Source organism: Tenrec ecaudatus, chromosome 1 (assembly GCF_050624435.1).
Source record: "Tenrec ecaudatus isolate mTenEca1 chromosome 1, mTenEca1.hap1, whole genome shotgun sequence".
NCBI lineage: Eukaryota > Metazoa > Chordata > Mammalia > Afrosoricida > Tenrecidae > Tenrec > Tenrec ecaudatus.
This window is the reverse complement of record NC_134530.1, coordinates 56,109,967-56,136,480: the sequence shown is the minus strand read 5'-3', so window position 1 is coordinate 56,136,480 and position 26,514 is coordinate 56,109,967. Positions and strand designations below refer to the sequence as shown.

Sequence of the window (26,514 nt, the reverse complement as noted above, 5' to 3'; positions counted from 1 at the left end):
CACCCTCAAGAAACAGCAGCCACAAGCCAAGTCTGAATTATTTAATTAATTACCACCTTTCAGTGAAACCCATAACAACGGTGTGTGTGTCGTCACGTGTCTCACGCGGGCTCTGGGGCAAAGGGGATAGATTGTTTTGATAGACATATCAAAGACTCCAAAATTTAAAGAAATATAGATATATATTTCTAACATTTTTATAGAAATTAAAAATCAGAGGCTTTTGGTCTCCTTTGCGCGAGGGCAGGCTCATTTACCCCAGGGGACAGGGTTCTCTCCGGGGTCCTCCCTTCTGTTCTGTCCCACCCAGAGAGGAAAGAAGCTTGGAGCATCCTGACTGAGGACAAGGAGGAGCTCAAGTAACATTGGGGGGAGACAAGGAGGGATCAGGACTCCGCGAACAGGTGCAGAACAGGCTGCCCACCCCACCAGGTGAATCTCTACAGTTTAAACAAGGTACCAGGGCTGCTTAGACTCCTGCTACAATGTGGATTCTGATTCAGTAGATCCCAGGTAGAAAGGCAACTTTTCGACAAGGGGTTGAACCAGTTCAAAGGCCCCCACCTCCAGCAGCTCCAAGGCTGTGGCCAGGGCCTGGCTCCGGGGGGCCAATTCGAGCTCTGAGCACAGAAGTGCTTACTGATTGTCCTCTTGCCTCAGCTTACTGGGCAGTGCAACGTGTCCCCCCCACGGTTCTCCACAGCCCAGAAGGCAAGGCAGAACATTGGTTCCTAGCTGCGGAGAGAAGACAGTAGTGATGCCGAGGGCCCGAAATAGCTCTCCCAGATGTCCTGCTTCTAGCCCCCATCGGAGTGGAACTCCATCTCTCCAGAGGGGAGTCACTGCTGAGGAGTGGCCCTGGGTGGCACCTAGCTGCTGTGAGCAAGGCATCAGGGCCACTGCTCGAGCCAGAGAACCCACCGGCTTACCTAGGGGTGACCCACCCAAGAAACAGGAAACTAGGCACAGCTGCTGGAGGAGGAATCAGCAGCAGAGGCAGCCGCCCAGCGTACTCTCCAAGAACATGGATGCCCTCTCCGGTGGGCAGGGAAGTGTCTTTTATAAAACCCACCTCTCGCCCTCCCTGCTCCTCAGTCAGTAAGCATCCCTAGTGGAAGCGGCTCTGCAGAGGCAGCTGCACAAAGGACACGCACCAAGAGTAAAGAGAGATGGGAGTGTGAAGTCTGCGGGGCCCGGCCCGCGCCCCAAATTAGCTCTCCAGTCACTGCCTCCGGGACTCCCTGCTGAGCTGAGAGGAGGCCCTGCCAATGTGTGCTGTGCTCACCCTCATCCTGATGGAGTGAAAGGCCGACCAGATGCCTGAGCACTGCCCACCAGAACGAGGTCCTCTCCCGTCTCCCCTCCAGCCCTCCACGCCCTTGAACCTGGCAGTCCTCCATGGAGCACCGGGCAGAACTGGAAGGCAGAAGGGTGGGTGGTGGCCAGTTGAGGTAAGGGAAGGTTAAGCTCCCCTGTACCCGTTGTGCTTTGGACCACCACCAGCCTGTCTCTGCCCCCAGCCTGGAGAAGCCTGTGGGAACACTGCCCATCTCCAAGAACTAAGGAGAAGCACACACTGGGTGAGGCCTCGGGGACAGGTGGATCCCAGCTCCAGGCAGCAGGGAGGGAGGCTGCTGCCACAGAACAGACTCTGAGGGCCAGGCAGACGGACATGCAGCCACTGTCCCAAAGGGCGTGGATTCTGGACTATAATGTGTGCATGATTCTGAACTCAGTCAGACGAGAAAAAGAGACCACCAAAAAACAAGCAAGGTGCTCTGGTCCCAGTTGTGTGGCCTCGAGGCCAGCAGGGGGCGCAGCCACCCCCTCTAGAAGAGTAAGGCCCGGGCTGCAGTGGCAATGGCCAGAGGTGAGTCCATTTGGGAAAAGGCATGAGGGCTGATGGATGACTTGGGGCCAGGGACCCACACCAGGCTTGCATAAATATTGAAGGCCGTGAGGTTAAGGCTGCAGGCTTCCTCGCGGTTAGGTTCCACCCACTCCCCTCGTCCGTGGAGCTGCTCAGGTCCCTGAGATTCTTTTCCTGGGGTGCGCCAGCCAGCAGGGCCAGTGAGGCAGTCAGACCAGCTCTTTGGGTGGGTCTGTGGGGAAAAGGCAGGGACACTTAGGGACCCCAGCTTTTCCCTGTCCCTTCAACTTCGCTCCGTTCTAGGTGGGACCCCACCCCTTCCCACGAGGAGCCTGGGGCAGGGACAGGCAGATCAGGTGGCAAAGCTGCAGTTAAGAGGTTCTGAAGTGCCCACATTGCCATGCCCCTCCCTACACTGTGGGGCATGCCGGTGACAGTTCACCCTTCCCAAACACCCCAAAGAGCCCTAAATGGCTTCGGGTCCTTCCCATCCTCAGGACGCTATTCCCCCCCTACTGTACCTGGGCCAGGCAGGCCCTGCTGCCGGTCCTCTGGGCCCACCAGCAGCTCGATGCCTCCATTCTCAGCCGGCTCTCCCTTAGTCCTGGTATCCGGGTGAAGGAGCCCATTGGTAGGAGGAGCAGGAAGGGGCTCAGCCCGAGGAAAGTTAGGGGAGGAGGGCGGGGGCACTCCCACAGAGGGCTTGCGGGCCACAGGTGGGGGCGTCTTCAAGGGCTTCTTTGGGGCCTGGGAAGGCCGTTGCTCAGAGATGCTCCGAAGTTCAGCGACCAGATTCCGTTGGAGGTCCACCGGGGCCTCCGGTGAGCCCGGCCGCTCCCGTGGCAGCTTCTTGGTGCCCTTGGCAAATATGAAGCTGGCCACAGGGGCAGGAGACTGGGGGGACCGGGGCTCCGCCTCAGCTGGCCCGTTGGCCTGGGCACCTGCAAGTGTCTCGCTGGCAGCCAGGCTGGAGGCCTTGAGTCGGACGGCTGCGTGCAGCCCCGAGGAGGGGCCAGGCACTGGGCTGGCCCGCCCTGACAGGGCCCGCCGTAGTGGCTTCTGGGGCGCTGCTGGCCCTGGCACTGGGGCTGGACCAGCTGTGGGTGCACCCACGGAGCGCAGCCGCACCATCTGCAGGAGCGACGGCGTGACCAGGGGTGTGCCCGAGTCCTCCCTGGTAGACCCACTGCACTTGCTGCCGCCCACCAGTTCCTTCTGGGGGGGCTTGGCCAGAACTCCTAAAGCAGAAGTCAGAGGCGGCGGGGCCGGGGGCTCTGGAGCACCGGGAGGCTGGTTCTGGGAAGAGCTGGTGGCTGCGGGAGGCAAGGTGACTAGAGAGCAGACAGGCTCCAGGGGCTCCGAGGGGCCTGGGGGCTCAGGGCCAGCCAGAAAGAAGGCCTCCTCAGGTGGGGGGAAGTCGGCCATGGACAGGTCCTGCTCGTCGGATGCAGGCGGCGGAGGCGGGGGCCAGCTGGGGTCCTGGAGGGGCCCTTCAGCAGTTGCTGGGGCAGGCGGATCCTCCTCAACTACCTCAGGCTTCTTGGTGGGTGGTGGAGGCGGATGGTAAGATGGAGGTGGGGATGGTGGGGGTGACAGGTTTTTGGAGATGACAGAAGGCTCCTGGGGTGGGGTCAGAGATGTCTGAGCGGCAGGAGGGGTCACAGGGGTGCCATCAGGTATAGAGACAGGCCCAGAAGCCAGAGCAGGGGCAGCCGGGGCAGGGACAGGCTGGTTAGGATTCTTGGGCTTCAAGGGGGGTGGCGAGAAGGGGGCAGGCACCTTGGGGTGTGGAGGTATGGCGAACCTGTCACCCAGAGTGGTGGACATTTGCAAACCAGAGCGCTCTGAGGGGGCCGGGTCAGAGGAAGAGGAGCACAGGGAAGTGAGGGAAGAGGAGACGGAAACCCCGGGAGATCGCAGCGAGGTGATACGCTCGGGCTTAGGGGGCTGGGTCTTGCCTGGGGATGCGGGGGCACCTGTCAGGCCCTTGGGAGGGAGGGTAGGGGTGCCGCTTTGGCTGGAATACCCACTGGAGGGGGAGAGTGTCCGTTCCGGGGAACGCGGGGGGCGCCGGGAGCCACTTGGAGACAAGCCCGGTACCCAGCTGCCTGCTGAGCTGGACGGACAGGCCACTGCCCCCACCCCTTCGGGCCCCCCAGTGGTGGGTGGCCGAGGCTGCTGTGACTGCTGCTTGCGATCGGGCCTGGGTGGCAGCCCCAAAGGCCCCTCAGGGGGCACTGAGCCCCGCTGGTGGAGCGAGTAGGTCCGGCGGGGGGGTGGCGGAGGCCGCTTCAGCTTCCGCAGGGACACGCTCCGGCTGGACAGCTGCCCGCCACTCCGAATGCTGGTCGTGTCCGAGGCCTCTGCAGTGCTGCCCCCACTGGGAGAGCCCCTCCCGCTACCGCCCTGGGGAAGGGGTGCCACACCGGTGCTGGCCACAGAGCCCTCGGGCCGGCCCTCAGAGCCACCCTTGGAGGAGAGCGTGGAGCCGTCGGACACGATGGTGTCTGAGGACTGCGAGTGGCTCCAGGTGTCGCTGGAAGATGAAGGGTGGCGGCTGCGGGGCCGTGGGCTCGAGGCCGAGGAGAAGCGGCCCAGGGAGCGCACCGAGGCCGGGCTGGCAGAGTGCAGGCTACAGCGGCTCAGCGTACGCAGGCTGCGGCGGCCCAGGGCCACCACATCCACCGTGGGCGGCAGCACTGCGTGCGGGATCAGTTTGGAGAGGTAAGTGGCCTGGGGCGAGATGGACATGGCTGGGCTTAGGGGCTCTGGAGGCCCCACCCCTCCAGTCATCCCAGGCACCGCCAAGGACATGGGCCGGGTCAGTGGAGGAGGCCGGGCCCCCGTGGACCGGCCAACGAGGGTGTCATCCCGGTAGACAGAGTCAATGTGGCGCTGCAGCATGGCCTCCGCCTGGGCCTCAGCCCCCGCTTCAGCCTCCACCTCCAGGGCCTGCAGGGACACCCGGACCCCCGACCCGGAGGACAAGCCTGCTGGGTGGCCGTCCACTGTGGGGATGCGCACGGCATCCCGGGGGCCAGGAGGCCGGGGGGTACCTGGGGCCTCTCGCTCATTCCGCAGGCCTAGGATGCACAGGAGGAGGCAGGAGTCAGTACAGGGGTCTGGCCAGGGCCCCACTCACCACTGTCCCCAACAGGGGCTCACTCACCCAGTTCCTTCTGCACATGCTGCGGCAGCCCCAGCACCGTGCTCCGGCGAGTGCGCCGCCGTCGCCCCGACTTTTTGGGGAAAGAGTCATGGGGTCGGAAGGTAGAGCCTAGAGGGGAAGGCGGGGAGAAGGCATTAGAGAAGCCCTTTGGTCTCTGGGCACACTGTGCAGGCCACTAGTATTAACAACCCTGAAGAAATAAATTCCCAGAGTCAAGCAGACTGGACTAAACATAGCCGGGCCAGGTCGATGATGATCATTCCATTCAGCAAGTGCTCACCAAGGTGCCCACGAGCCTGGTGACTCCGTGCTTAAGCACTCAGCCTGTCAAACCCACCAGCTGCTCAGCAGGAGGAAGATGTGTGGCAATCTCTTCCCAGAGTTCCACAGACTGGGAGCAGCGTGGCTCTGTGCTGCGGTGTCCCTGAGTCACTGGCTGTGGGTTTGGTTTCTGCTGTTGCCTGTCGGCATGCTGAAACCCTTGCCCACGAGTTCCTTGTCTTCATTTCTCAGACCATCAGACTGCAGCTCAGAGAGGTCCCACAGCCAGTTACTCTCAGCACTCAGAGAACGAAGGCTCCCCCCGGCCTCAGAGCCCACACACATCACTGTCCTGCTTTGCCGTCAGCGTGTGTCACAAAGCTCCCAGAGGACACAGGGTCTTAGGGGGCGTCCTGAGTTCACTGAGTCACACAGCTTTGGGAACCCCCCCTGCTGGGCAGGCCCCGCACCTCTGCGCTGGATCATCTCGGAGCGGATGGAGAGGGCGTCCTCGGCGGTGGAGGTCTCTCCCGTATAGGACGTGGCCTGGCTGCAGAAGGAGATGCTGTCTTCATCCGGGCCTGTCCGTGAGGACTGGAGGGAAGAAGAGGCCTGAGAGAAGCCGACCCCAGGCTTTGCACTCACCCACCCGCCCCTCACCTAGTGCTGCAGCCCATGTGGACTAGCCTTCAGGAGCCCTGGGAGAACCAGGTCAGAGGTCAGGCATGGAGGGAAGGGCTGAGTCAGACTGGGCTGGGGGTGTAAGTATGCACCTGGATGCTCTGGGTGTCTCCATGGTCCCAGGCCCCCTTGCTCAGTTTCTGTTTTTCTGTAAAACACAAAAAGTACACCAAGTCAAAAGCGCTGACCGGGGAGCTAAGAGGACGGACAAGCCTCACTCGTGGAGGCCAGGGGACCGGGAAGAGGTTACCTTGGTGCTGCAGCGAACGGAGCCCCTCCTGGGCCTGTGTGTGCAGCTCCTCCAAGTGAGGAGGCCGCCCACTGGGGAAGAAGACATTGTCCGAATGCTCATCCACGCCTGCCGCTGGCCCCTGGCCGGGCCCTGTGCTGAGACGTTTGTCATTCTCAGCTTTGGCAGAGCCTAGTGGGACAGAAGAAGTAGGGAAGTGAGGCCGAAAAGCACCAGCCCCACAGGAGTTCCCACAGACCACACACAGCACTTGCACTCACTCACATGCAACCACAGCCCATGCCCGGACACAGAACCCACAGTTCTGGGGCGTACGCTCAGCACGCACAGCCCCGGTGCGCACACGTACCCATCCTGAGGGGCCCCCTGCAGAACACCACCCGCAGGCATCCTATAACTGGGCCGCACCCACAGGCCTCTGTACGCAAACAGCAGCAACCAAGCATAACACATCTGGGCACTCTACCACATAACTAACGCCCGCCGTGCCCATTCTGCACCCACACAGAATGCGGACAGCCACATAACCACACCTCACTCAGGCCCCATGCAAGACAACCCCTAAGCACATGGCTCACGGCAAGCACAGTGCCCTTTCCAGACCCCGCACCCCAATTTATAAGAAGCCACCTTTTCCGCATAATCCCTGGCCCGGTCTAGGAAGATGCCACGGGAGAATTGGAAAGGGGGTGGGGCATAGGCTGTAATCAGCAGAGTCCCAGAAAATCCTAAGGGGCAGGGATAGACCAGGATGGGGTCTGGTGGGTGTCCAACTCACCCATGTGGCTGCCCTTAGTGGGAGGATGGGCAGGGCAAGAGGGGGCCAAGGACCCAGCCCCCCACCCCAGCCAAGGCAGCCTCAGCCTCTTGGGGTGCAATGTTAGATATCCCCCATTCCAGAAGGCCCTGGCTCCAGCCAGGCCCCTGGTGCAAAGGAGCCAAGGATCCATTACAAAGGATCTAGTTACAGGCCCCGCCCATAGGGGGGAACTGGTCATCTAATCCTGGGGGGAGGGAGGGACTGAGTCAGCAGTTAGCAGCCCAACTCCCTCTTTAAACGGAACCCACAACATAAGCAAAAGCTGTGGTCACGTGGCCTTGGCAACACCTGGCGGAGGGACCAGACCCTAACTAGCCCTTTAAATGGCCCCACACCAGACAGGGTCTTCAGCTCAAGACTCATGGCTGAGGAAGAGTGGGAGCAGCTGCCCTGGGGGTAAATCTGCAGCAATCGGGCAAGGTCGGAGCATCCCCATCCCTAGTCTCCCCGCCCAGGCTCCTGATGCTACAAGTGGGGACAGATTCAGAAAGGGGGAAGGCCTTGCCTTGGTCACCCAGCAGCTCTCAACTCCAGGCTTCCAATGGAGCCACCCGGCTCAGGCTCAGGCTGGGGACCCCTCTCCCTCCCCAAGCCCTGACATATCCTTGGACCTGGCCTGAAAAGCCGGGTTCCCAGAACTTCCCCGATGTGGCAGTGCTCCCTAACTTTGCCCAGCTCCCCACAGCCATCCTCTCGCACCTTGGGCTGCAGTGGGCTCTGTGCTTTCAGCTAATGAGTGGTGCCCAGTCAAGTGTGGGGTGCCCCTGGGGCTGCAGTCTTCAAGGTCAGGGCCCCCAGACCCATCCTCCCAAACACTCGCAGGGCCCAGACAATGGCGGCAGCAAAGCCGCTGGACAAAGGCGAGGCGGCTGCGGAGAGGAGTCTAATTAACCCCACCCCCACCGCATTTACCTTCCCCGGTAAAGGTCTGCAATGGAAGGGTGTAGGGGACCTCAGCTTCACCCCCTCCGGCCACACCCACTTACCCTTCTTAAAGAGCCCGAGAAGCGCCGGGAGGTGGCGGCCCAGAAGTACTACCATGACTGCGGGGCGCCAGGGGGACGTCCCCTAGCTAACCAGCCTCGAGGGGCGGCGCCTCCTCCGCTACCCAGCACAGGGGCTGCCAGCCCTCCCGTCCAGCTGCAGAGTGCGCACTACAGACAGGGAGGAGGGCGGGGTTGCTCCCAGGTCCTCCCACCTTCGCCGCCACAGATCCCGCCCGCCCTGACCCCGCCCCTCACAGGAGTCGAGGGAAACTGAGGTTCGCTGTCGGCGCAAGCCAGGCCCTGGAGAGAGCCAGGATACCAGGTCAGGTTAGAAGATCCTCCATTCTTAGCGCCCACTAACGAGGAGGTCCAGCTGCCAGATGGTGGGTGGAGGCGCCACCAGGCCAGGCTTAGCATGATGGTCCCCACCAGGCCCTCAAGGCCGGCATGCATTCCGAGGTTGGCAGGGCCAGAGCAGAGGTCCCCAGAGGCCTGGGGTCTGCGCAGAACAAACCCTGGTGTCCATGTTCAGCCAACTTTCCAAGGACTTTCTTCCCACTTTGGCAGAGCCCCCAGAGAAGCGTCCTGACATCTTCAAGGCCAACCTTCTAGTTCCCTCAAAAAAACAAAAACAAATCTCAGTCTATGCTAACTCAGCAAACCCCTGTGATTGCTTAAGGGAGTAGAAAGCCCAGTCTTTCTCCCGTAGAGCCGACTGTGCAGTTCTCAGCCCAACACGTAACCAGGCCACCACCAGGGCTCCTTCTAGCCCCCTTGCCCAGAGTTTTCCCCACGGCCCCAGTGAGTCAGCTGGATTACCCATCCGGAAGAACAGAATTAACCAGGAAACAGCTCCGAGTGAGGGCAGAGGCAGGGGGAGGGGAGTCAGGTCCAGCACACACAAAGCATGACTTTTGGTGGAAACCCCACTGAAAGCTTCATAATAAGCCTGTTGTAACCATTCAGTCTGCAGCTACTGATGAAAAACTGCCTTGTTCACACCTAAATCATGCTGTGGGTTGAACAGACAGTTGAGGGATACATGGATGAGTCCAACGAATGGTTTCTGAGAGTGATGGTGGAAAAGGGGCTGGGGCAGGAATTGAGGTGCCTTTCAGTAAGGCAGTCAAAGAATGGCCAATGAACTTGGAACTGAGGTGCTGGGGGAAGCCCCTCCACGCAGTCCTAGTGGGTTTCCTGGGACAGAGGCGGGCATATGCAGTGTGGGGAGCCCAGGAGAGGAGGACAGGGCCCACCTCAGGTAGGGCCCCTGTTAACAGGCCTTGTTAAAAGTCTGGATTTCGAGTCCCAGGAGGTCATTCACTCAGACACTACCGGGCTCCCTCTGGTGGACAACTCTGAAGAGTATAGTTAAGGCTGTACCTGATAGTAAATTAGAAAGTGCTGCACCCCAAACTCAACGGAGGCCACCCCCCCCACCAGCACTCTTCTTCCTCCCTTCACCCACAGGGATGGAAGGATTCACAGTGGCCCCATGCCACCAGACCCCTTCCCAGTGCAGAGACCATACCACGGCCAAGCACAAAGGTGTGGGGAGTGTATGTCCACAAGCACACCAACATTGAAACAGCCATCCTAAGGAGGAGGCAGTTTAGTCCCATTTCACAGATGAGGAGATGGAGGCCCGAGAGGGCAAGCGTTACAGAGCTGTAAGTGGTGGGCCAGCACTCACACCGGGGACATAGGGACTCCGAAAGCCATGCCCTGTCCACCATGCCGGATGCAAATCCCATCGCATCTCTTCAAATTGGAGGTACCTTGACCCCAATCCACCCCTCTTATCAGGTCCTCACAAACAGAGGAGAAGCAGCCAACTCACACTTCCAGGGTGAGCTCACTGGCACCAGGCCAAGTGCTGGGGAAGACAAGCTGGGCCCTCCAGGCACCCTTCAAGGCAGGGAGTCAATGGAACCCTCCCAGTCATTGTTAGGCTGGGCTCAGTCAGGTGGCTTTTTCAGGACACTCACCCTCAGCTCCCCCCTCCCCCCAGCAGCAAAGCCACCTCAGCCTAGCTCCTACTTCATCAGGGTGGGGGATATCAGCTCTTCAAGGTCCCAGGCCCACAGTTGGTGGTCAGGGCCACAGCTGGGCACTCTCCAATGGGATTCAAGGGCTCTCAGCATTTGATAACATCTGGTTGCCCTGGCAACACCCTGCGCAAGCCCCTCCCACGCGGCCCTCTCTTAGCAGGGCTGAAGCAGGATGCCACAAGTGCACCTTGGGCACACCTAGAGGCTTGCTTGGGGAGGGGCCCATGATCTTGGGGGGGGCACCTCTCAGTGAGTGAAAGGACCTTGCTCAAGGCCATCCATAAGGCTTGGTGCCAGGGCTTTCTGCCTCCAACAATTCAAGGCCTGGGGCTGAGGCCACAGCTCCCCCACCACCTCCAGGAGGTGGCTTCTAGGATCTGGGAAGACAGGCTGCTCCCAGCCACGCCCACCGCACACAGGAAGCACCCACACAAGTTCACCAGGCAGGTACAGGCGCACGCACCTCGCGCACGCTTCACAGGTGTGTGCTCCCAATACCTCGTCCATACAGCACACTCAGGCCTCCACACCCAAGGACGCCACTGCACAGACCCACGCCGGGCTCTGCCAGGCGGCGGCGTGTGCATGAAGGCAGGTGTGTGTACTTGCCACTGTGGGGCTTTCCTGGACCTGGAGGCAGGGAGTGGGGGAGGGAGCCCGGTCCCTCAAGGCCACGTGTATGCGAGAGCGCGCAGGCGCACTCCACCTTGGCAGCGCCCTCCTAGGGGTGAGGCCCCAACCTGCCCCATTCCAGAGCTAGGGGCGGGGGCGGGGCGCGCCCACTGCCGGGAGAGCTGACTCAGGTGAGAGGAATGAGGGGGGAGGGCACAGCTGCCCAGGTGGCCTCAATCAGAAGCTGGAACCCTGTGGGTCAGCCCTGTTATTCCCCCTCCCCCAGCTCCTGCCTCTGGCTTGGCCAAGCCAAGAAGGCAGGACTTGTGTGCTGGGGTCCCTTGTCCCAACCCCTCAACATACAAACAGGTTGACAAAGGCCCGGATAGGTGGGTGTTGTGGGGTGAAGGGGTGCAGGCCTAGGAAGTGTCGGTAGATTTCGTCCTCACCCCCCAAAAGTGAACCACAACAGCTTTCAGGAAACACTTTTTCTCCTGTCTCCTAGTACACCCAACAGGAAAGCAGAGGGGTACCCAAAAAAGCCCCTCTTCACCAAGGAGCACAGGCGTGGCAAGGGAAAGTGACCTGCTCAAGGTCACCTAGCCAGGTGGTCGCTGTATAGAAATGCATGCACCTGAGGCTCACTCCAAATGGCCTTGGTGGTCTGGAGTTTGGGGAACCTCAAAGGAAGGGGGGTAGTAATAGCCTCAGGCCCCAACCAAAGTGGGACCCTACCCCAACACAAGAATCAGCCTCCTTCCTTCCTCCCTCCTGGTAGCACCGGCCCCACCCCAGCGGGGGCAGAGCCAACCAGCCGGTTCTAAGGTAAATACAGAAGGCAGGAGTGCCTTTCTGGGAGGGGCGGATCCAGTCCCACAGGGCACTCGGGCCACAGGCAGAGTGGAGGGCAGGAATTAGCTACAACCCTATGAATAGGGTTGTAATGAGTTTCCGGGCAGCCCTTGCTCCAGACAGTGACGTGAGCATTCTTTACGGCCAGCGGCCAGGGTGTCATTCTGACTTCTGGATCGTTCCCTCCAGGCATGAGCATTCCCACATTTCAGTGGCAGCCACCAGGAAGCCCCCAGAGGAGAGGGCTAGGGCTCAGGTGTGACTGCAGGTCTGGACAATGAAGCCACCTTGCTGGACCTTGGTCAAAGATCCCTGGTGGCCAAGTGGTGAAGGAAGAGCTCAGCTTCGAACCCAAAAGTTGGTGCTTCAAATCCACCAGCCACTCCTCGGGCAGAATTCCACTTTCATAAAGTTGCTATGGGGCAACTCAACTCCACCCTACAGATTCGATTCTGGAACAACAAGTGTCCTTACAGGACTCAACCTTGTCTCTGAAAGCAGGGCCAGACACCCACCACCTCTCGGGGTGCTGACCAGTGCCACTTGCTGCGTGCAACTCACAGCGGCCCAGAAGTGTGTGAGAGTTGGACTGTACTCAGAGTTTTCAGAGGCTTTTTTTTGTTTGTAATAAATTGGCAGGCCTTTCTTCCAAGGCACCTCTGGGCAGACGGCTAGCACCACTCGGAGTGCCCTCTGAATGCCAAGGAAGCAGCTGCAACCAAGTAGAAACACACAGATACCGTCCACCGGCAGTCATCACAGGGCGCCTGTCTCCAGGATGTGCGGTAGATAAGCAGTCTCGGATCCCTCTGCCTTCCCACTTTACTGACGTTGATCCAGTAGCATTTGCGTAGTGCCAACTGAGACACACACAGTGTCACTAAACCCCTCACCATACAGAGACACCCCTGAGGGCCAGTGACGTGTCCAAAGTCACCCAGCTAGCCCTGGAAGTCAGGGTGTGAGCCCATTCTGAATGGCTGCCGCCAGCGGCACCTCCTCTCCAGCCCACTTCTGAGCTCTCTTCCAATCTCAAGTGGAGCTAAGGACCATTAAGATAAAGTCTGACAGGGACACTTAACATCACCTCCCTATCTCTCAGTGCCCCCCCACATCTGAAGGGGACACCTGGCCAGGCCAGGTATCCCCAAGTGGGTGAAGTAGAAGGAGCACTGCTCTGGGTGTCAACTCTGAGCTTAAGCTCTAGCTGCACTACCCTTTTGTGGGACTCAGTTTCTTCATTAGTGAGGTGGGAGTGTTGAAGGCATGGTCTGTAAGGAGCTGCTATTATATGTAACTCTGCCCCTAGAAGGTGGTGGTGGTTCCCCACTTTGGGCCAGGTCATGGGATCCCAAGTTCCACTATCTCAGAGCCACATCTAGAGGGCTGAGCCAGCCCCTAATCTGGAAACCTAGGAGTCCCACAAGCAAGTTTGGGCACAGAACTGGTCGCATGTCTCCACCTGGGACAGAGACAGAGAGAGAGTAGCTGGGGGTGAGGGGTCCCAGGTCTCCAAGCCATGGGGCCTATGAAAGACCCCAGGCCTCCGTGGTTCCGAGACAAAGAAAAAGGATTAAATTCACCCCCTCCCTGAGCCTCGGTCTCCCCATCTGCAAGATGAAAACAAACCCAGCCTCAAGGAGGTGGGTAAAGCGGGCCACACACTGTGTGAGAACAACGGAAGGGGTGTCCCTGGTCTCCAAATGCATACATACTCGACCACCTGCCCAGGACCAAGTGCCTACCAAGAGAGGAGGGCTGGGGCCACTTCTCAAGAACCCAGGCCAAGTATCCAAGTAGGTTACAGTGTGTTCCCAACAATGACACCCCCTCTCCAGTGTCTGTGCTCACCCTCCTCTTCCCTCCAGGGACATCTGATCCACCAGACCAGGCCTTCTTTGACTCCTGGTCCGCCCTTCCGCTTCCCACCTGTTCTCAAGCTGAGTCCTAGGGGGCTTCAAGGATTGCTTCTCAAGACTTTCTCCCCACCCACCCACCAGCACCGCACCATACTGGCCCTCCCTAGCACGGTCTAAACTCCCTCCAGACTCAGGCTCTCTTTACCCAAAGGGACAGCAGGCCACTCTCGCTCATCCCAGGTAACCCACCCACCCACCCTGGCTAAGGGCACACAGAATCTGATGGACTTGGATTTCAAGTTCAGGCCTACAATGTGTGTGACAGGTGCACTTCTCTGAGAGCCAGCTATAAAAATGGAGCATATCAGCTCCCAGTGCATCAGGGTGCTGGAGGACAGGTGAATTCATTCATGTCAGAGGCTGAGCATGGATGGAATATGCTAAGAAATGGCTAGTGTCTCAGTACTACTGTCATCATCTCTACCACCCTCGCCCCCGCCACCCCCAGCCAAATGGCTGATCACAGCTCCACCTGCCCTTATCCCCCCCAATGCCTCACCAACTGATCCCAAACCCACCCCACCCACTGCCACGGAGTCCACTCTGACCCGGCAGGGCAGAACTGTTCCTGGGTTTCTGAGGGTGCAAGTCTTGATGGAAATAGGCCAACTCATCTTTCTCGCCTGGAGCAGCTAGTGGGTTTGAATCGACAACTTCTCTGAACCTAAGACTTACCCACTCTGTCATCAAGACTCTTTCTGATCAGTCCCAAACCCAAACCAAACCCACTGCCATCGAGTTGATTTCAACTCATAGCCACCCTATGTCAGGTTTACAAGGCTGTACACCTTCATGGGAGCAGGCAGCTTCATCGGTCTCTCATGGTCTGATCAAGCCCAGATCCTACCAGTTCTGCCACCACCTCCATATTCTCTTCAGCCTTCACCTTATCACCTCTCCCCTGGATTACGCTAACAGCCACTGGACTGCTCTCTGAGCCTCCGCTCTGCACCCCACCCCCTGTCCTGCCTGCACCTGCCTCCACCCTGGAGCCATCTTCCTTGCACACCACTTTCACAGGCCCCTCCCTTGCCCCAACACCTTCCCTGGCTCCCTATGGCCTATAGACTCCAGCCCTCCCTGCCAGACTGGCAGTCTCTCCCTCAGTCTCTCACAAATGGGTACGACGCTGGTCCCATGGTCACCTTTGGGCCTGAACCTGCCAAGGCGGAGTCAGGAGAAGGCTTAGAACCCTCAGCAAAAGTTATAAGCAAAGCGATGAAAGAGTGCCTTTCTTCCGTGGGACCTGCTTTCCTACCGGGACACAAGGCAGGCTTCTCCACTCCTTCCTTCCCCTCCAACTCTGCGCATGACCACACCTCCCAGCTAAAACACATTCCCAACCATGAGCTCTCACCTAATCAACAATCCTGCTCTAATACCTGCAGTTACTTCAGAACCAAATTAGGGCTACTTCCTCAGCTTTCTAGACCCGAGGATGCTCCCCAGTGCCCACTTACTTCTGGTTTGCCTGGACATTGCTTGCAGTTCTTTTGTCAAAACACCTTGATGCCTGCTTGACCCAAGTCGCAACAAGGGCTAGGGAGCCAACCCACAAGCTGCTAGGAGCCCAGGCCTGGGTCCCTCCTTAAAGAGGCCATCCTCCCTCCCTAAGGGCCCAGCTCTTATCCTCTCTCCCCAACCACAGATGGTCACAAGTTGGGGCCCACAGTTGGTCCTCAGGAAACCATCAGATCAGGGGACCTTCAGAGTGTGGATGAAGTGCCCTAGTCTGGCCCCTGAGTGAGAAGGCAGACAGGAGCGGACAGAATGAATTGCAGGGGCAGGGGCAGGGGCAGGGGTAGGGGTGGGGATGGGGGTGGGGGGTAATACCTGAAGGTCCTACAGTCTTTCATCAATGCTCCCCTATGAACAGTCCTCCCAGAGCCTCCCAGAAGAGAAGTGACCCTTTCCCTGTGAGTGTTTTGATTACCTTTCTTTTTCCTCAAACTGCAGCAGATCATTGACCTTGGACAAGCCCCCCTTCTCTGGACCTTGGTCTCATCCATGAAATGACTAGGCTGACTAGCCAGAGCAGTCAGGGCCACCAAAGCCTCCTCATCATTTCAGACAGGCCCCCCACCCCCGTGGGAGCCAGGGAGGCCCAGATGAGAGACCTGGATCTGCTCAAGGTCACCAGGGTTCCTGCCAGAGCGATGGGGAGAGTGCTGCCCCCAACTCCCAGCCCAGGCTTTTTCTGGCACCCCGTCCCCTCCTCCCCCACCCCCGCATGGGGCGTGATGAGATCATCAGACTCCTGAATCTCTAGGAATATGAGCCATCCTGGGAAGCCAAGAGTGGGATCTCCTACACCTCCACTGGGCTTCCCTGCTTCCCCCAGCCCAACAAGCGCCCCTAGAGACACCCCGTGGGAGGCATGGGTAATGGTTAACAGCAGGCAGACCCCACCGCTCTGCCCCTCCCCCACCCGGGTTCACCTGGGGAGGGAACCAGGCCCCCTCTGCAGCCTGTCCTCCTCCAGCACCCGGCGGAACACCGGGGCCACCCTGACCTGTCCCGCCCACGGGGGAAAACCAGGAGTCCCGGTCCCAGCCTTCTTCCCCCTCCTTTCCCACTGGAATGTGACCCGCGGAGGGATCCCGCAGCAGCAAGCTAGAGCCGGGAAGGGCTGCGTTCCAGCTCGGCGGCTGCACTGAAAAGAGGGAGATGCGGCTGCGACTGGAGACCACGGGGAGGGGGTCACGACGGCGGCGGCTGCGCGGGTGGAGCTGAGGAGGGAGCCCATAAACCGGTTCGACTCCAGATGGAGGCGGCCCAGAGGCCAGCCTCAGCTTTCCTGGTTCTCCCTCTACCTTTGTCTCCCCTCCCTCCTGCAAACTTTCAGCCTTTTGGAGGTTAAGGCCTGGGAAACAAGTGGGGCGATCTGTGTGTGTGTGCGCGCGGGGGGGGGGGGGAGTTGGGGAGCTGTGTATACATCGTGTATATGACTCTGGACACGCATCTACGTGACGAGTGAAGGCACGGCTAAATCGGCCTGAGGCGGAGTTTGTGTGGCTGTGGAAACCGTGTGCATAGGTGGGTGTCTCCGGGTGTGCGCCCTGCAGTGATGGTGCCCGAGTGTGGGTGTGATTGTGCATGAGATGGTGTGTCGGCTGGTGAGTGTGCCTGAGGGCATGCATGTGTGCCGGCCCGTGGTATCCTTGTGGACGGGTGTATCTGGGTACATGTGAGGGGTGGGGTCTGTGCTGAGATGCCGGCCCCCCACTCTCACACCCACCAAGCCCAGGAGGGGGCAGCAGCGGTGGCGGAGGCTGAGGCTGCTGCAGGGGACCCTCCTCCCTCGCCCGCCCCGCCCCCACCCCTACCTGCGGGCCGCTTCGCCGACCGCCCGAACCGCCAGAAGCTGCGGACCCGCGGGCCGCTGGGGGCCTTCCGCTTGTGGTGTGAGTTGCCCATGGCGGACGCGGGAACCGACGCGGGAACCCCAGCGCAGCTCAGCCCGGCCGGCCGGCTGGCCCGCAGCCCCGGGAGGGAGGCAGCGAGAAGCGCGGGCGGCCACCGCGGGCGCCCCCAGCCCCCGACTAGCCCCGCCCCCGAGCCCAGTGGCCAATGGCCGGAGTGGGGCGGGCCCGGGGGAGGGCGGGGCCTGGCGCACGTCCCGTCCGCTCCGCCCCCCTCTCGGGGACCAGGGAGGCCTGCTGAGCCGCCCCGCCCTCCACGCTCTGGGGAAAAAGCCCCATCCAGCCCAACGGAGCAGGCGGGGTCCACCGCTCTCCCAGCCCTAGGGCCGCCCCTGGAGGACTTAGTGGGGACAGGAGAACAAGGGATCGGGCTGCAGCCATGCGAGGGGGCCAAGGCTCTGCTGTCTAGGACCCACTAGCCACCGCCCCGTGAGTGTCACGTGTCTGCATGTATAGCTCTGGTCTCTGCCTGTATGCATCCGTTTTCTGTATTTCCGGTGTTAAAAGTAGTAATAGCGCCCTTTTAGTTAGCATTTACTATGTGAAAGGCACTGTGCTAACAGCTTTCATACAATACTTTATTTCCTGCATGCAACACTCTTGTAAGGTAGGTACTTTAATCAAATTCATTTTACAGCTAGGGAGACTGAGGCTCCCTACAGCAGTCTGACTTGGCCGAAGGCACACAAGGTTAAGCGGGACTGGTACCCAGACTGACTCCAATATGCACCGCTCCACACTACCCCTTTCCAGCCCATTCATGTCTCTGCAATGACCGTAATTGTGCATTTGTGTGTAATTGTGGGTTTGGATGTAGCTGTGTACTTGATACTGTCTCTGTGACTAAGCATGTGGTGGGTTGCTCTCTGGAATGTACGACTGTGTGCCTGTATGCATAGCATGCACTCTGCTTCCGTATGTCTGTCCCTATGCTTTGCTTTGCTTTTTACAGGTTGTGAAGTATTTATTTCTAATTACAAATACATGAAATTCTGTCTTGTAGCATGGGTAACACGCGGGCGCGCACACATGCGTATTGGAGCAGGTAGGTGAAATATGTGCAAGCACTCCTGTCTGTGTGCATCTCTGGCCCTCTGGGCCCCTTTCTTCCCTCCCCTTATAACAACTTTGTGTTTTTCAAAGTCCAGATCAGGCCTGATGTCTTTAGAAAGCCTTTCAGGTGCCCTCATGCTTGGGGGGTCTGCCTGGGCAGTGTCTCTCCTTTACTATGGCTCTGCTCTGCCTCTCCAACCAGGGCCTGAGTGTGGTGTAGTAGAGAAAGTGTTGGGCTGGGAGGTCATAGCCCTCAGTTCTAGTCCCCAGACCGCTTATCCTTTGTGCCCTTTGGTAAAGCCCTCCACCACACCATGCCCAGAGGCTCAGCTCAATACTCTCTTGAAAAGAGCCTGAGGATAGCACTTGCTCCCTGGGGATCTGGTCTCTTATCCATCCAGAAAATACTATCGAGCAGCCATTGTACACCAAGGTGTGGGCACCACTTTCCCCACTTTGCACAGAGAAGAACCCACAAGAATCTGCTAGCCCAATTCTCTTCCTATACAGACACCCCCATAAAGGGTAGGAGGAGGTCAAGGTCCAAATCCCTTGGCATGAGCATGCACAGTACCTCCAAGGATGTCTGGAGCAGAGCAGGTGCCTTGACCTTCACAGAAGGCCAGGCAGGAGTTACCTAGGCCTCCAGCTTCATCTCCAACCACAGCCCTCTATTCTTAGAGCTCCAGCCACACAGAGCTGCTGGCGGCTCCCAGGGCCATCCAGGCCTTGACGCATGCTGCTTCCTGCTTCCACTTTTGCCTGGAAGATCCATTTCCATCCCGCCAGGCCCTGCGCAAAAAAAACCCAAAAAAAAGCCCTTCTCTCTCCTGAACATTACCCCTCTTCTCTGCAGCTGAGTTCTCTGAGCCCCCACAGCCAGGAGTACTGCCGTCTGCTACAACACAGAAAACGCCAGACCACGAAAGTCCAGCCACACGGCCATGTCTCTAGTTTCCTGCAGGATGGGCTAAGAACCCCAGCTCAGGACTTCAGGCACCCTATGGGATCCCATGGCGGCACTTGCCTGGAGACAATGGAACTGTGTTCTGGTAGCTGCCCCTCCAACCAGAAAACAAGCTCCTCAAGGGCAGTGGCGTTCTCATGCCTCTTCGTGACCCCAGCCTGGCTGCCCACGGTAGCCAGGCCACCTTTGCTAAATGAACACTGGGCGGTGCTAGCAGGGAGGGCACTTGCTTACTGGTGGTGAGGGGCTGAGGCACAGGCACAGGCAGGAGCATCCAGGGTACTCTCCCAGGGCTGCACTTGTGTGTCTACAGAATGCTCCAGGGGCCTGGAAGGCAGACTGCCCATAGCCAAGAGCCTGGGAGATGGGTCAGAATGCCTGGAACCCCAAGACTGGGCTTGAGTGCCTCCTGGCCCTGGTGGGGACCATGGAGCAGCCTTCCCCTGGCTGAAGGCCCAGAGAGAGTATCCTAAGCAGACAGGAGGCCCTTGGGCAGAGCCCACCGGGACCCTCCTGGGAAACATACACCTTGCCACCAGATTGAGGGTTTGCCCTGGGAGTGCAGCTGACTGTCCTGTGATGAGCTGACCCCAGATGGCAGAGGAGCATGGAGCATGCTGAGGTATGATGGTGAGGGAGGGGACAGGCACCGCACCCCTCCTGCCTAGGAAAATTGCTTCCTGCTCAAGTCAGCGGAGGGGCTGGAGGCAGGTGGGGGGGGGGAGTGTATGCAGCTGTTGGCCCTGCCCTACCATATCCACTGTGGCCCCGGTGATAGCCTAGAACAATGACTCCTTCTCCTTTTTCTTCAGCATATGACAGACCAGGAGCAGCTGAGACAGCCTTGAGGTTTGGGAGAGAGGGGGATTTCCAAGGGACAGGTGGGTGAGGCAGGCTCTCTCCCTCAGCCCCTGCTGACCACAGTCTGGATTCTGCTGGCCATAGGGGTCAGCTCCCCCCACTCCTGCTGGCCCCCTGCTGGGAGAGCAGCATGGAGGCTGTTGGGGGTGGGGGTTGGCATAGGGATTGAGGGCTTCTCTTAGGCTGAAGGGAATTCCCAGAGAATGTTGGGCTGGATGTGTGCCACAGGTGGGGATTTAGGCCTCAGAGGGGAGGGCGAGGAAGAGATACTGGACTGAGCCCTTGAAGGTATCCGAGGTGCGGGGAGCTCTCTTGGCCTCCTTCAGGCTCACCTCCCGTCACCCCCTTCTCTCTGAGATGGGCTTTCGCAGCCTGATAACATAACGGACTGGAAAAGCTCAGGCCAGCCTTCCTGGCAGGTGTGGGTTCCTCTGCCTCTGACACTGGCTGGCTATGTGACCTTGAGCGAGTTAGTTCCTCCTCTGGGCCTCCCAGGCCTGCCTCCTGGTCTGAGTGCGCCCAGGAGCAGAGCTGCTAGGCTTCTGAGATGCCTGTTCTTTGGGGGGGGGGGGGGGGGGGGCGGAGGCCGTTGTTTTGGAAGTGGATTGCCAGAGCTTTTATCCCAAGTGCCTTTGTGTGAGCCCCCAGCCTTCGGTTATCAGGTTATCAGGGAAGCACATCAACCATCTGCAGGGCCAAGGACCCGCCTAGCACACCCTTTGTTGTCACTACGTGCCATCAGCTGATTCTAACTCCCCAGAACTGCCCCAGCTGGGCTCCTAGGCTGGGATCTGATAGAACAGTTCAGGAAGTAATTTCTCTTCCATGCACCCCCACGCCCTGCCCCAAAGCTGCTGGTGGGTTCGAACTGCCAACCTTTTGGTTAGAAGTCGAGCATCCAGCACTGCTACAACACTCCTTCTGCCTTGTACCTCGTAGATGAAAAAAAAAGTACCGTATATACTCGAGGATAAGCCGACCCTAATATCAGCCAAGGCACCTCATTTTACCACAAAGACTGCATTAAAAATGTGCTGGAAAAACTCGGTTTATACACAAGTAAATACTTGTGAAATTCATGAGTGGCGCGCCCTCTCCCACTTAAACCCATGGCAGACAATACCTATCCCTGTAGAAGGGCCTGGAAGAGGTGGGCAATCATGCACGATGTAGCCCCCTGCCACACTCCCTGACTCAGGAATCCCCAAGTCCTCTGTGGAAGCCATTTGCCCTTTGAATGTAGCCCATAGAATGGACCTTGTCCTCGTCACATTGTCACACTGGTCCAGGCCCCAGGCTGAGGGAGGACACATAACACCAGAGCTCAAGAACGACCAGGGGGCAAAAAATCTCGACTCCAGCTTTCTTAAGCACCCTGCTCTGTAATCTGGAGACAAGCATTTCCCTCCTGGGAGTCCCACAGAGATGATGACATGAGCCGGGCCTGGATGGGTGAATGGGAGGGAGTTCACAACATAGAAAAGTTGAGGGAAACACATGGAAAGTTGGAAAGACACCCATGCAATGACTTACAGCAGGGCTGGGGGACGTCCTGCCCTAGGGCCTCAGGAGGCCTTGGGAATCATTAATAGCAGCTAACATCACACACCGCATCAAGGAGAAATGGTTCCAGCTCTCACATTGATTAAAGGTTTGACCAAATATAACACGCTGATTTTTAAGGGGATAATTTCCTATGCCCCAGGAATGGTGTTATAAATATCCAAATGGCCCCTGAAGGGGGGAGAAAAAAAGGCTGGCCACCCCTGGCTTAGGGTGTGAAAGTCAAGGGCATGTTTCTAGAACGGCCAGGAGTCCTGTAGCTGCCTCTTAGCAGGGAAGCCCTACCTGAGAAGTCAAGTGCCTACGGGGCTTCATTTGACTCCAGAGCCACACAGACCCTAACTCAGCAATAGGAAACAGTATCGATCATGCTGGGCTCTCCTCAGCCACCACCCTGCACTGGGCCCCAGTGTCCTGTCCACTCAACTGCCACCCTCATGGGTAGCCCAACCCCCTACTGTCCATCATATCCTCAACTCCTCTGAATCGACTCCTAAAGCAACAAAGAGCCTCCAACAAACTCACTGCCATCAACTCAATGCCGACGCCTAGCAACCCTCCAGGACAGGGTAGAAGTGCCCGTGTGAGTCTCCGAGATGGTTACTGTTTCGGAAATCAGACAGCCCTGGCGTTTTCCTGAGGAGGGGCTGGTTGTTTCGAACTGTCGACCTTGAGGTTAGCAGCCCCACTCATCACCACTGTGTCACCAGGGCTGCTTGCTAAAGGCTCTCAGAGCCCATGACATCCCTTCTCTAGTAAAGACAGGGCAGGTTTGGCCCAGGGTGGGGCAGGATGTACCCAAGGTCAAACAGCAGAGCAGAGCTCTCCACAGGTGGTCAGAAGGAATGCCGGGAGGGAGGGAGGGCCCAGTGACCTCCGGAAGGGACAAGGCAGGTCATTCACTTCTAACTTTCAGTATTGGAACCATCTCCGCTCCCACCCTCCAGAAATGTCTCACTGCCCAAGAGGATACCTTGCCCCACGGTTTGTCCTGTCCCAACACTACAGTGATAATTCCCTCCTGTGTAGTCTCAGAGATGGAGCCTGGTGGCACCATGGGTTAGACATTGATTTGCTAACTGCAAGGTCAGCAGTTCAAATCCACCAGCGGCTCCACGGGAGAAAGGAGGCTATCTGGTCTTGGGAACCACAGGGAGGCTAACGAAGAGCTGAAATCAGTTCCATGGCAGTGGGGTCCATGTGGAAAATGGTTAAAGACAAGGAGTTCCTGGGCTTAGCTGCAAACAGCTAAGCAAGAGAGCTTACCCAAAGGTTGGAGGGTCAAACTCTCTCAGAGGACCCTCCGAAGAAAGGCCAGATCTGCTTCCAAAAGGCCACAGCCTTGACAATCCCATGGCTGCACTTCCACACTGACACTCACGCGGGGTAAGCAGGAGCTGGGACTGACTCAACAGCAGCCGGTTGGGGAAGTCAGAAACTCATCCAACCTCATGTGATTTCATTTGGAAAGAGTATCCTCTGGGAGGTGGTCACTGCCGAGCTGTGAATATCACTTCCACGTGGGCAGGGACCTTACCGATCACACATCACCTTGAACAGCACCTGGCACTGCATCATAACGTCCTGTGGAGATGAATGAAGCCCAGTGGCCTGGAATGGCGGCTTGCTTTCACCTCTGGACCTACTCTCCTCACCTTTCCAGAGTGACACCTGCCACCCCACTGGCTGTGAGGAGGACAAGGGAAGACATTCATGAGAATGCCTGGAACTTCACAACTTTCCAGTCACTTCTCTTCAAAGTCGCCAGGACTCTGCCCTCCTTCCGCACCCTGCGCACCTCTTCCTGAAAGGCTCCCCTGGTTACACTCGGGGCTCCAGGTCTGGCACGTGGCCCAGAAACACTTCCTACACACACACTTGCCAAGAGTCCAGTTGATATTTCTGGACAAGATGGATTGCTGTTTTGTTTGGTTTGGGTTTTTTTCGTATGCCCGCGAGCACCCTCCCATGGTACAAAGGTGGGGAACTAAATGACATGACGGGAGGAAGGTCACTGCTTCTGGTGGGTTCCACTTCCTATGGCTCCTCCTTAACCAGTTGTCCTCACAGTGCCTGCTGTGTGGCGTGAGTTGTTCTCCCAACATCCATGGGGGAGCCTAGTTCATGCAAGTCCGCACCGTCACAACAGCTGCGACATGCTGCCCTGCCGCCTGGCCCAGGCTCCACGGTTCCCAAGGCACTTGCTTGATCCTTGAAGCACCTCCGAAGAGCCAGAGTTGATTACCCTCCTTTCCAGATAAGGAAAACAGGCCTGGACGGGGTGCAGAGCCGACGTGTATCACGTGGCTTGGCAGGGGCACACCAGGTCAGCACAGTTGGTCAGACGAAAGCCCAGTCCATTCCCCAATGGGATCCGTAGAGCTCAGGTGACTAAAATCATAAAGACGCACCAACAGCAGCCACCTGCCTGTCTAGTGACTTCACTTTCATGTCATTTTCACATCCTATGGAGAGACAGGGCCAGGGATAGGCTGGACGGCAGTAAGTTTGGGGGACTCATCCAGGTAATAGCCAGCCAAGAGTCACTCCTATGAGAAGGTCCCCTCTGTCCCCCATGCGGCAGTGATTAAATCAGCAAGCCCCTAGAGAGGAAGTGACTTCTCTAATATCACAGGGCTTGCTAGTCAGTGAGCCAGGATTTAAACACCCCTTTGCCTGGCTCTACTCTCCTGCATTATCCAGTTGCGAAATCCCTCAGTTCCCCCTGGGCCTCATTTTTCCCATCCGCAGAGTGGGTTAGAGGATAAGATCATTCAGCCTTACTTCTTTGCTCCTTCTGTATCATGCATTTCAAGGATGAGTCATGAAGATCAATGCAGCAGCCTTGAAGGCAGAAGATCTGGGTTGAAATCTCAATTTGGACAACATTCTCCCCCAAGGGCCTCTGACCTCCCAGGAATGTTCTGTGTGTGTCCACCCCCCCCCCCAACTCCCTATCATCCCCAATCCCCATTCCAAACATTCTCCCCAGAAAGAGTTAAACCTTTGGGCTTTTGCTCCTGGCCAGCGGTGCCAGTGGAGATTAGAGAGATCGGATTTATTTCTCTTAATAAACAGAAAAGAAGTTGGACTGGGCGGGTGACAAGCAAACAATTGGAATAAAGGGAAGCTGGAGCAAAAGGCAGCAGGACCTTCTTCCAGGCCTTATTCAGACCTGCAGGAACAACAGCCGGGGGCAGGAGGTGTTGACCACACACGTGGGCTCAGAGCAGGCCAGCCTGCTGCCCGGAAAGCCCAGTGCCACCGGATACCAGGCACAGGGTGGGGGGGGGGAGCCTGGACCAAAGGATCCCAAATCAGATTGCTGGAGCAGGGACCTTCAGGGTCAGCTGCTCAAGCCCCTGGCCTCCTGTCTGGTCTCCCATGGGGGAGAGGGTCCACAGCCCTGGCTAGCCCACCAGACCTCCACCTTCTGATCCTAACTGACCATCACAGTTGATCCTGCTGCAACTCTGTCTTGAGGGAGCTGCCGGTGACCCGAGACTCATGGGGCACCCTGGGGTCAGACTCCACATCCTGAGCTGGACCCCTTCCCCCAGCCCCACTCAGGGCCTAGCCCAGCCCCTCCAGTTCCAGCACCTAGACTTCTATTTGTGTCTGGGCCACAGAAGAGCAGGGCCCTTTTCCAAAAGGAAGACGGGGCCAGGCGGATGCAATCACACAAGAGGCTTTTTCACCCTCTACCTGCCCCCTGAAGGGTTCTCATTCTCCAGAGGACATGGTTAAAGGCCACCAGGAGGGTAAACACTGGCAGCCTGGGATGGGCCCAGCACACAATGCCATTTCCTCACCAGTGCTGGGAGGCAGGTAGGCTGCTGGGGACACCCCAGGGGCTCCACCCTCTTATGGAGCCTCAAGCCCTCCCCACCCCACGATGGGAAACCGGGAACAAAGGGGAAAATGAGAGACCCAAGAAAGGTGGACATCCTCCAGTGACCCCCAGCAGTGATGGGCCAGATCAGCCTCAGGCTGCCCTGCCACCAGACCAGAGGTGGGGTGGAGGGGCTCTGACTGAAGCCCCTACCCATGCCCAGGGACAGCCTCTCTCTCTGGTTAGGCCTGTTTCCCCTGGCTGAAAGCACACTTCTTACCCTAGCATTTATTTGTTGTACATTCTACGGGAGGGGGGGGGGAGGGGATGTCAGGCAGGATTGGTTCTTGGAGGTAAGTGAAATCACCGCCCCAGATGGATGTCTGTCTTGTGGCCCAGGTAGCTGGGGGGCCAGGTGGGGAAAGCAAGCAACGTGACAGACATAAGCATTCTATACTCCATGCTGGGTTCTTTATGGGGCCGGAAACCAAACCCACTTAGAGGGCCAAAGCCCCTTTTGAGGGAGGGCAGTTGCTTGTACTGACTCAGAGACCCCAACAGAGACTCAAGGCCACCTGCCTCCTCTCCCATTGGCCCCAAGCCAGAGTCAAGTCTCTGACCCCCTGACTCAGCAGAGGGCAGGACCAGGGTGAGCCTGGGGGAGGGGATTGCCTCACCGCGGACCAGGCAGGCTGCCAGCACTTCCTGCTTAGACCTGGGGCTCGCTGCCCAGCCGGGGGTCCCTGCCCTGGGCGCCGGGGGATGGGTGGGGGGACAGGACGGCGGAGGAGCTCTGGGGCTGTGCTGGATAGGGGTACTTGGGCTGAGGCCGCAGCTAATCACTCTCTCAGCAGCAGCACTGTCCAAGGGAGTTGCCCCCCTCCAATGCGCCCGGACCCCAGCGAAGCCACTCCGGCCGCACCCTCGGCGCTGCCCGGCGCCCTACTCAGGTGCCAGCCGCCTTACCTCGGCCCTTGCCCTTGGCCTTCCTGGCCTTCTCGTCCGCCTTCTTGGCCCGGGGGGTGGCTGATTCGGCGCCCTCGGCCCCCGCCGCCTTCTTCTTGCGCCGCTTGCCCCGCAGCCAGCTGAAGGCGCGGCGGAGGCCGGACGGGCCGGAGCGGGACTTCTTCTTGCGCTGGGCCCCGCCCGGGCCCCCCGGCTCCTCGGCCGCAGGTGCGGCGGGGGTCGCGCGGGCCGCCATGGCGCGGGCGCGGGGCAGGCGGCGGGGCTCAGGCCCCCTGCGGCGCGGCGCCCATGGGCCGGGCGCGCAGGCGGGCAGCGGCGGCGGGAGACGCGCCCGAGAAAAGTTTGGGCGGCGGAGGCCGAGCGCGGGGGGCCCTGCCGG

The 26,514-nt window shown here is 58.7% G+C and overlaps 1 protein-coding gene across 3 annotated transcripts; it reads right to left on the bottom strand.

Moving 5' to 3' along the window:
* Nucleotides 1-27: 27 nt before the first annotated feature.
* On the bottom strand, nucleotides 28-26,514 carry NHSL3 (NHS like 3). 3 transcript variants are annotated; one of them, XM_075553682.1, is made up of 7 exons: nucleotides 26,136-26,514; nucleotides 6,232-6,402; nucleotides 6,074-6,129; nucleotides 5,771-5,894; nucleotides 5,040-5,147; nucleotides 2,392-4,953; nucleotides 28-2,102 (listed from the first exon to the last, which is right to left on the bottom strand). In XM_075553682.1, the coding sequence occupies exons 1-7, from the start codon at nucleotides 26,368-26,370 to the stop codon at nucleotides 2,080-2,082; spliced, it is 3,279 nt and encodes a 1,092-aa protein (XP_075409797.1). In that variant the 5' UTR covers nucleotides 26,371-26,514; the 3' UTR covers nucleotides 28-2,079. The 3 variants fall into 3 exon arrangements, with proteins under 3 accessions (XP_075409797.1, XP_075409798.1, XP_075409799.1); XM_075553683.1 differs by lacking the exon at nucleotides 26,136-26,514 and adding an exon at nucleotides 16,798-16,956; XM_075553684.1 differs by lacking the exon at nucleotides 26,136-26,514 and adding an exon at nucleotides 8,038-8,197.

Excerpts from the sequence above, each read along its gene's own strand:
- NHSL3 (XM_075553682.1), bottom strand. The coding sequence starts at position 26,370 with ATGGCGGCCCGCGCGACCCCCGCCGCACCTGCGGCCGAGGAGCCGGGG. Across the intron at positions 6,130-6,231 it reads CCGTTCGCTGCAGCACCAAG|AAAAACAGAAACTGAGCAAG; the intron begins GTAACCTCTTCC and ends TGTGTTTTACAG. Across the intron at positions 2,103-2,391 it reads GCAGGGCCTGCCTGGCCCAG|ACCCACCCAAAGAGCTGGTC; the intron begins GTACAGTAGGGG and ends TTTTCCCCACAG.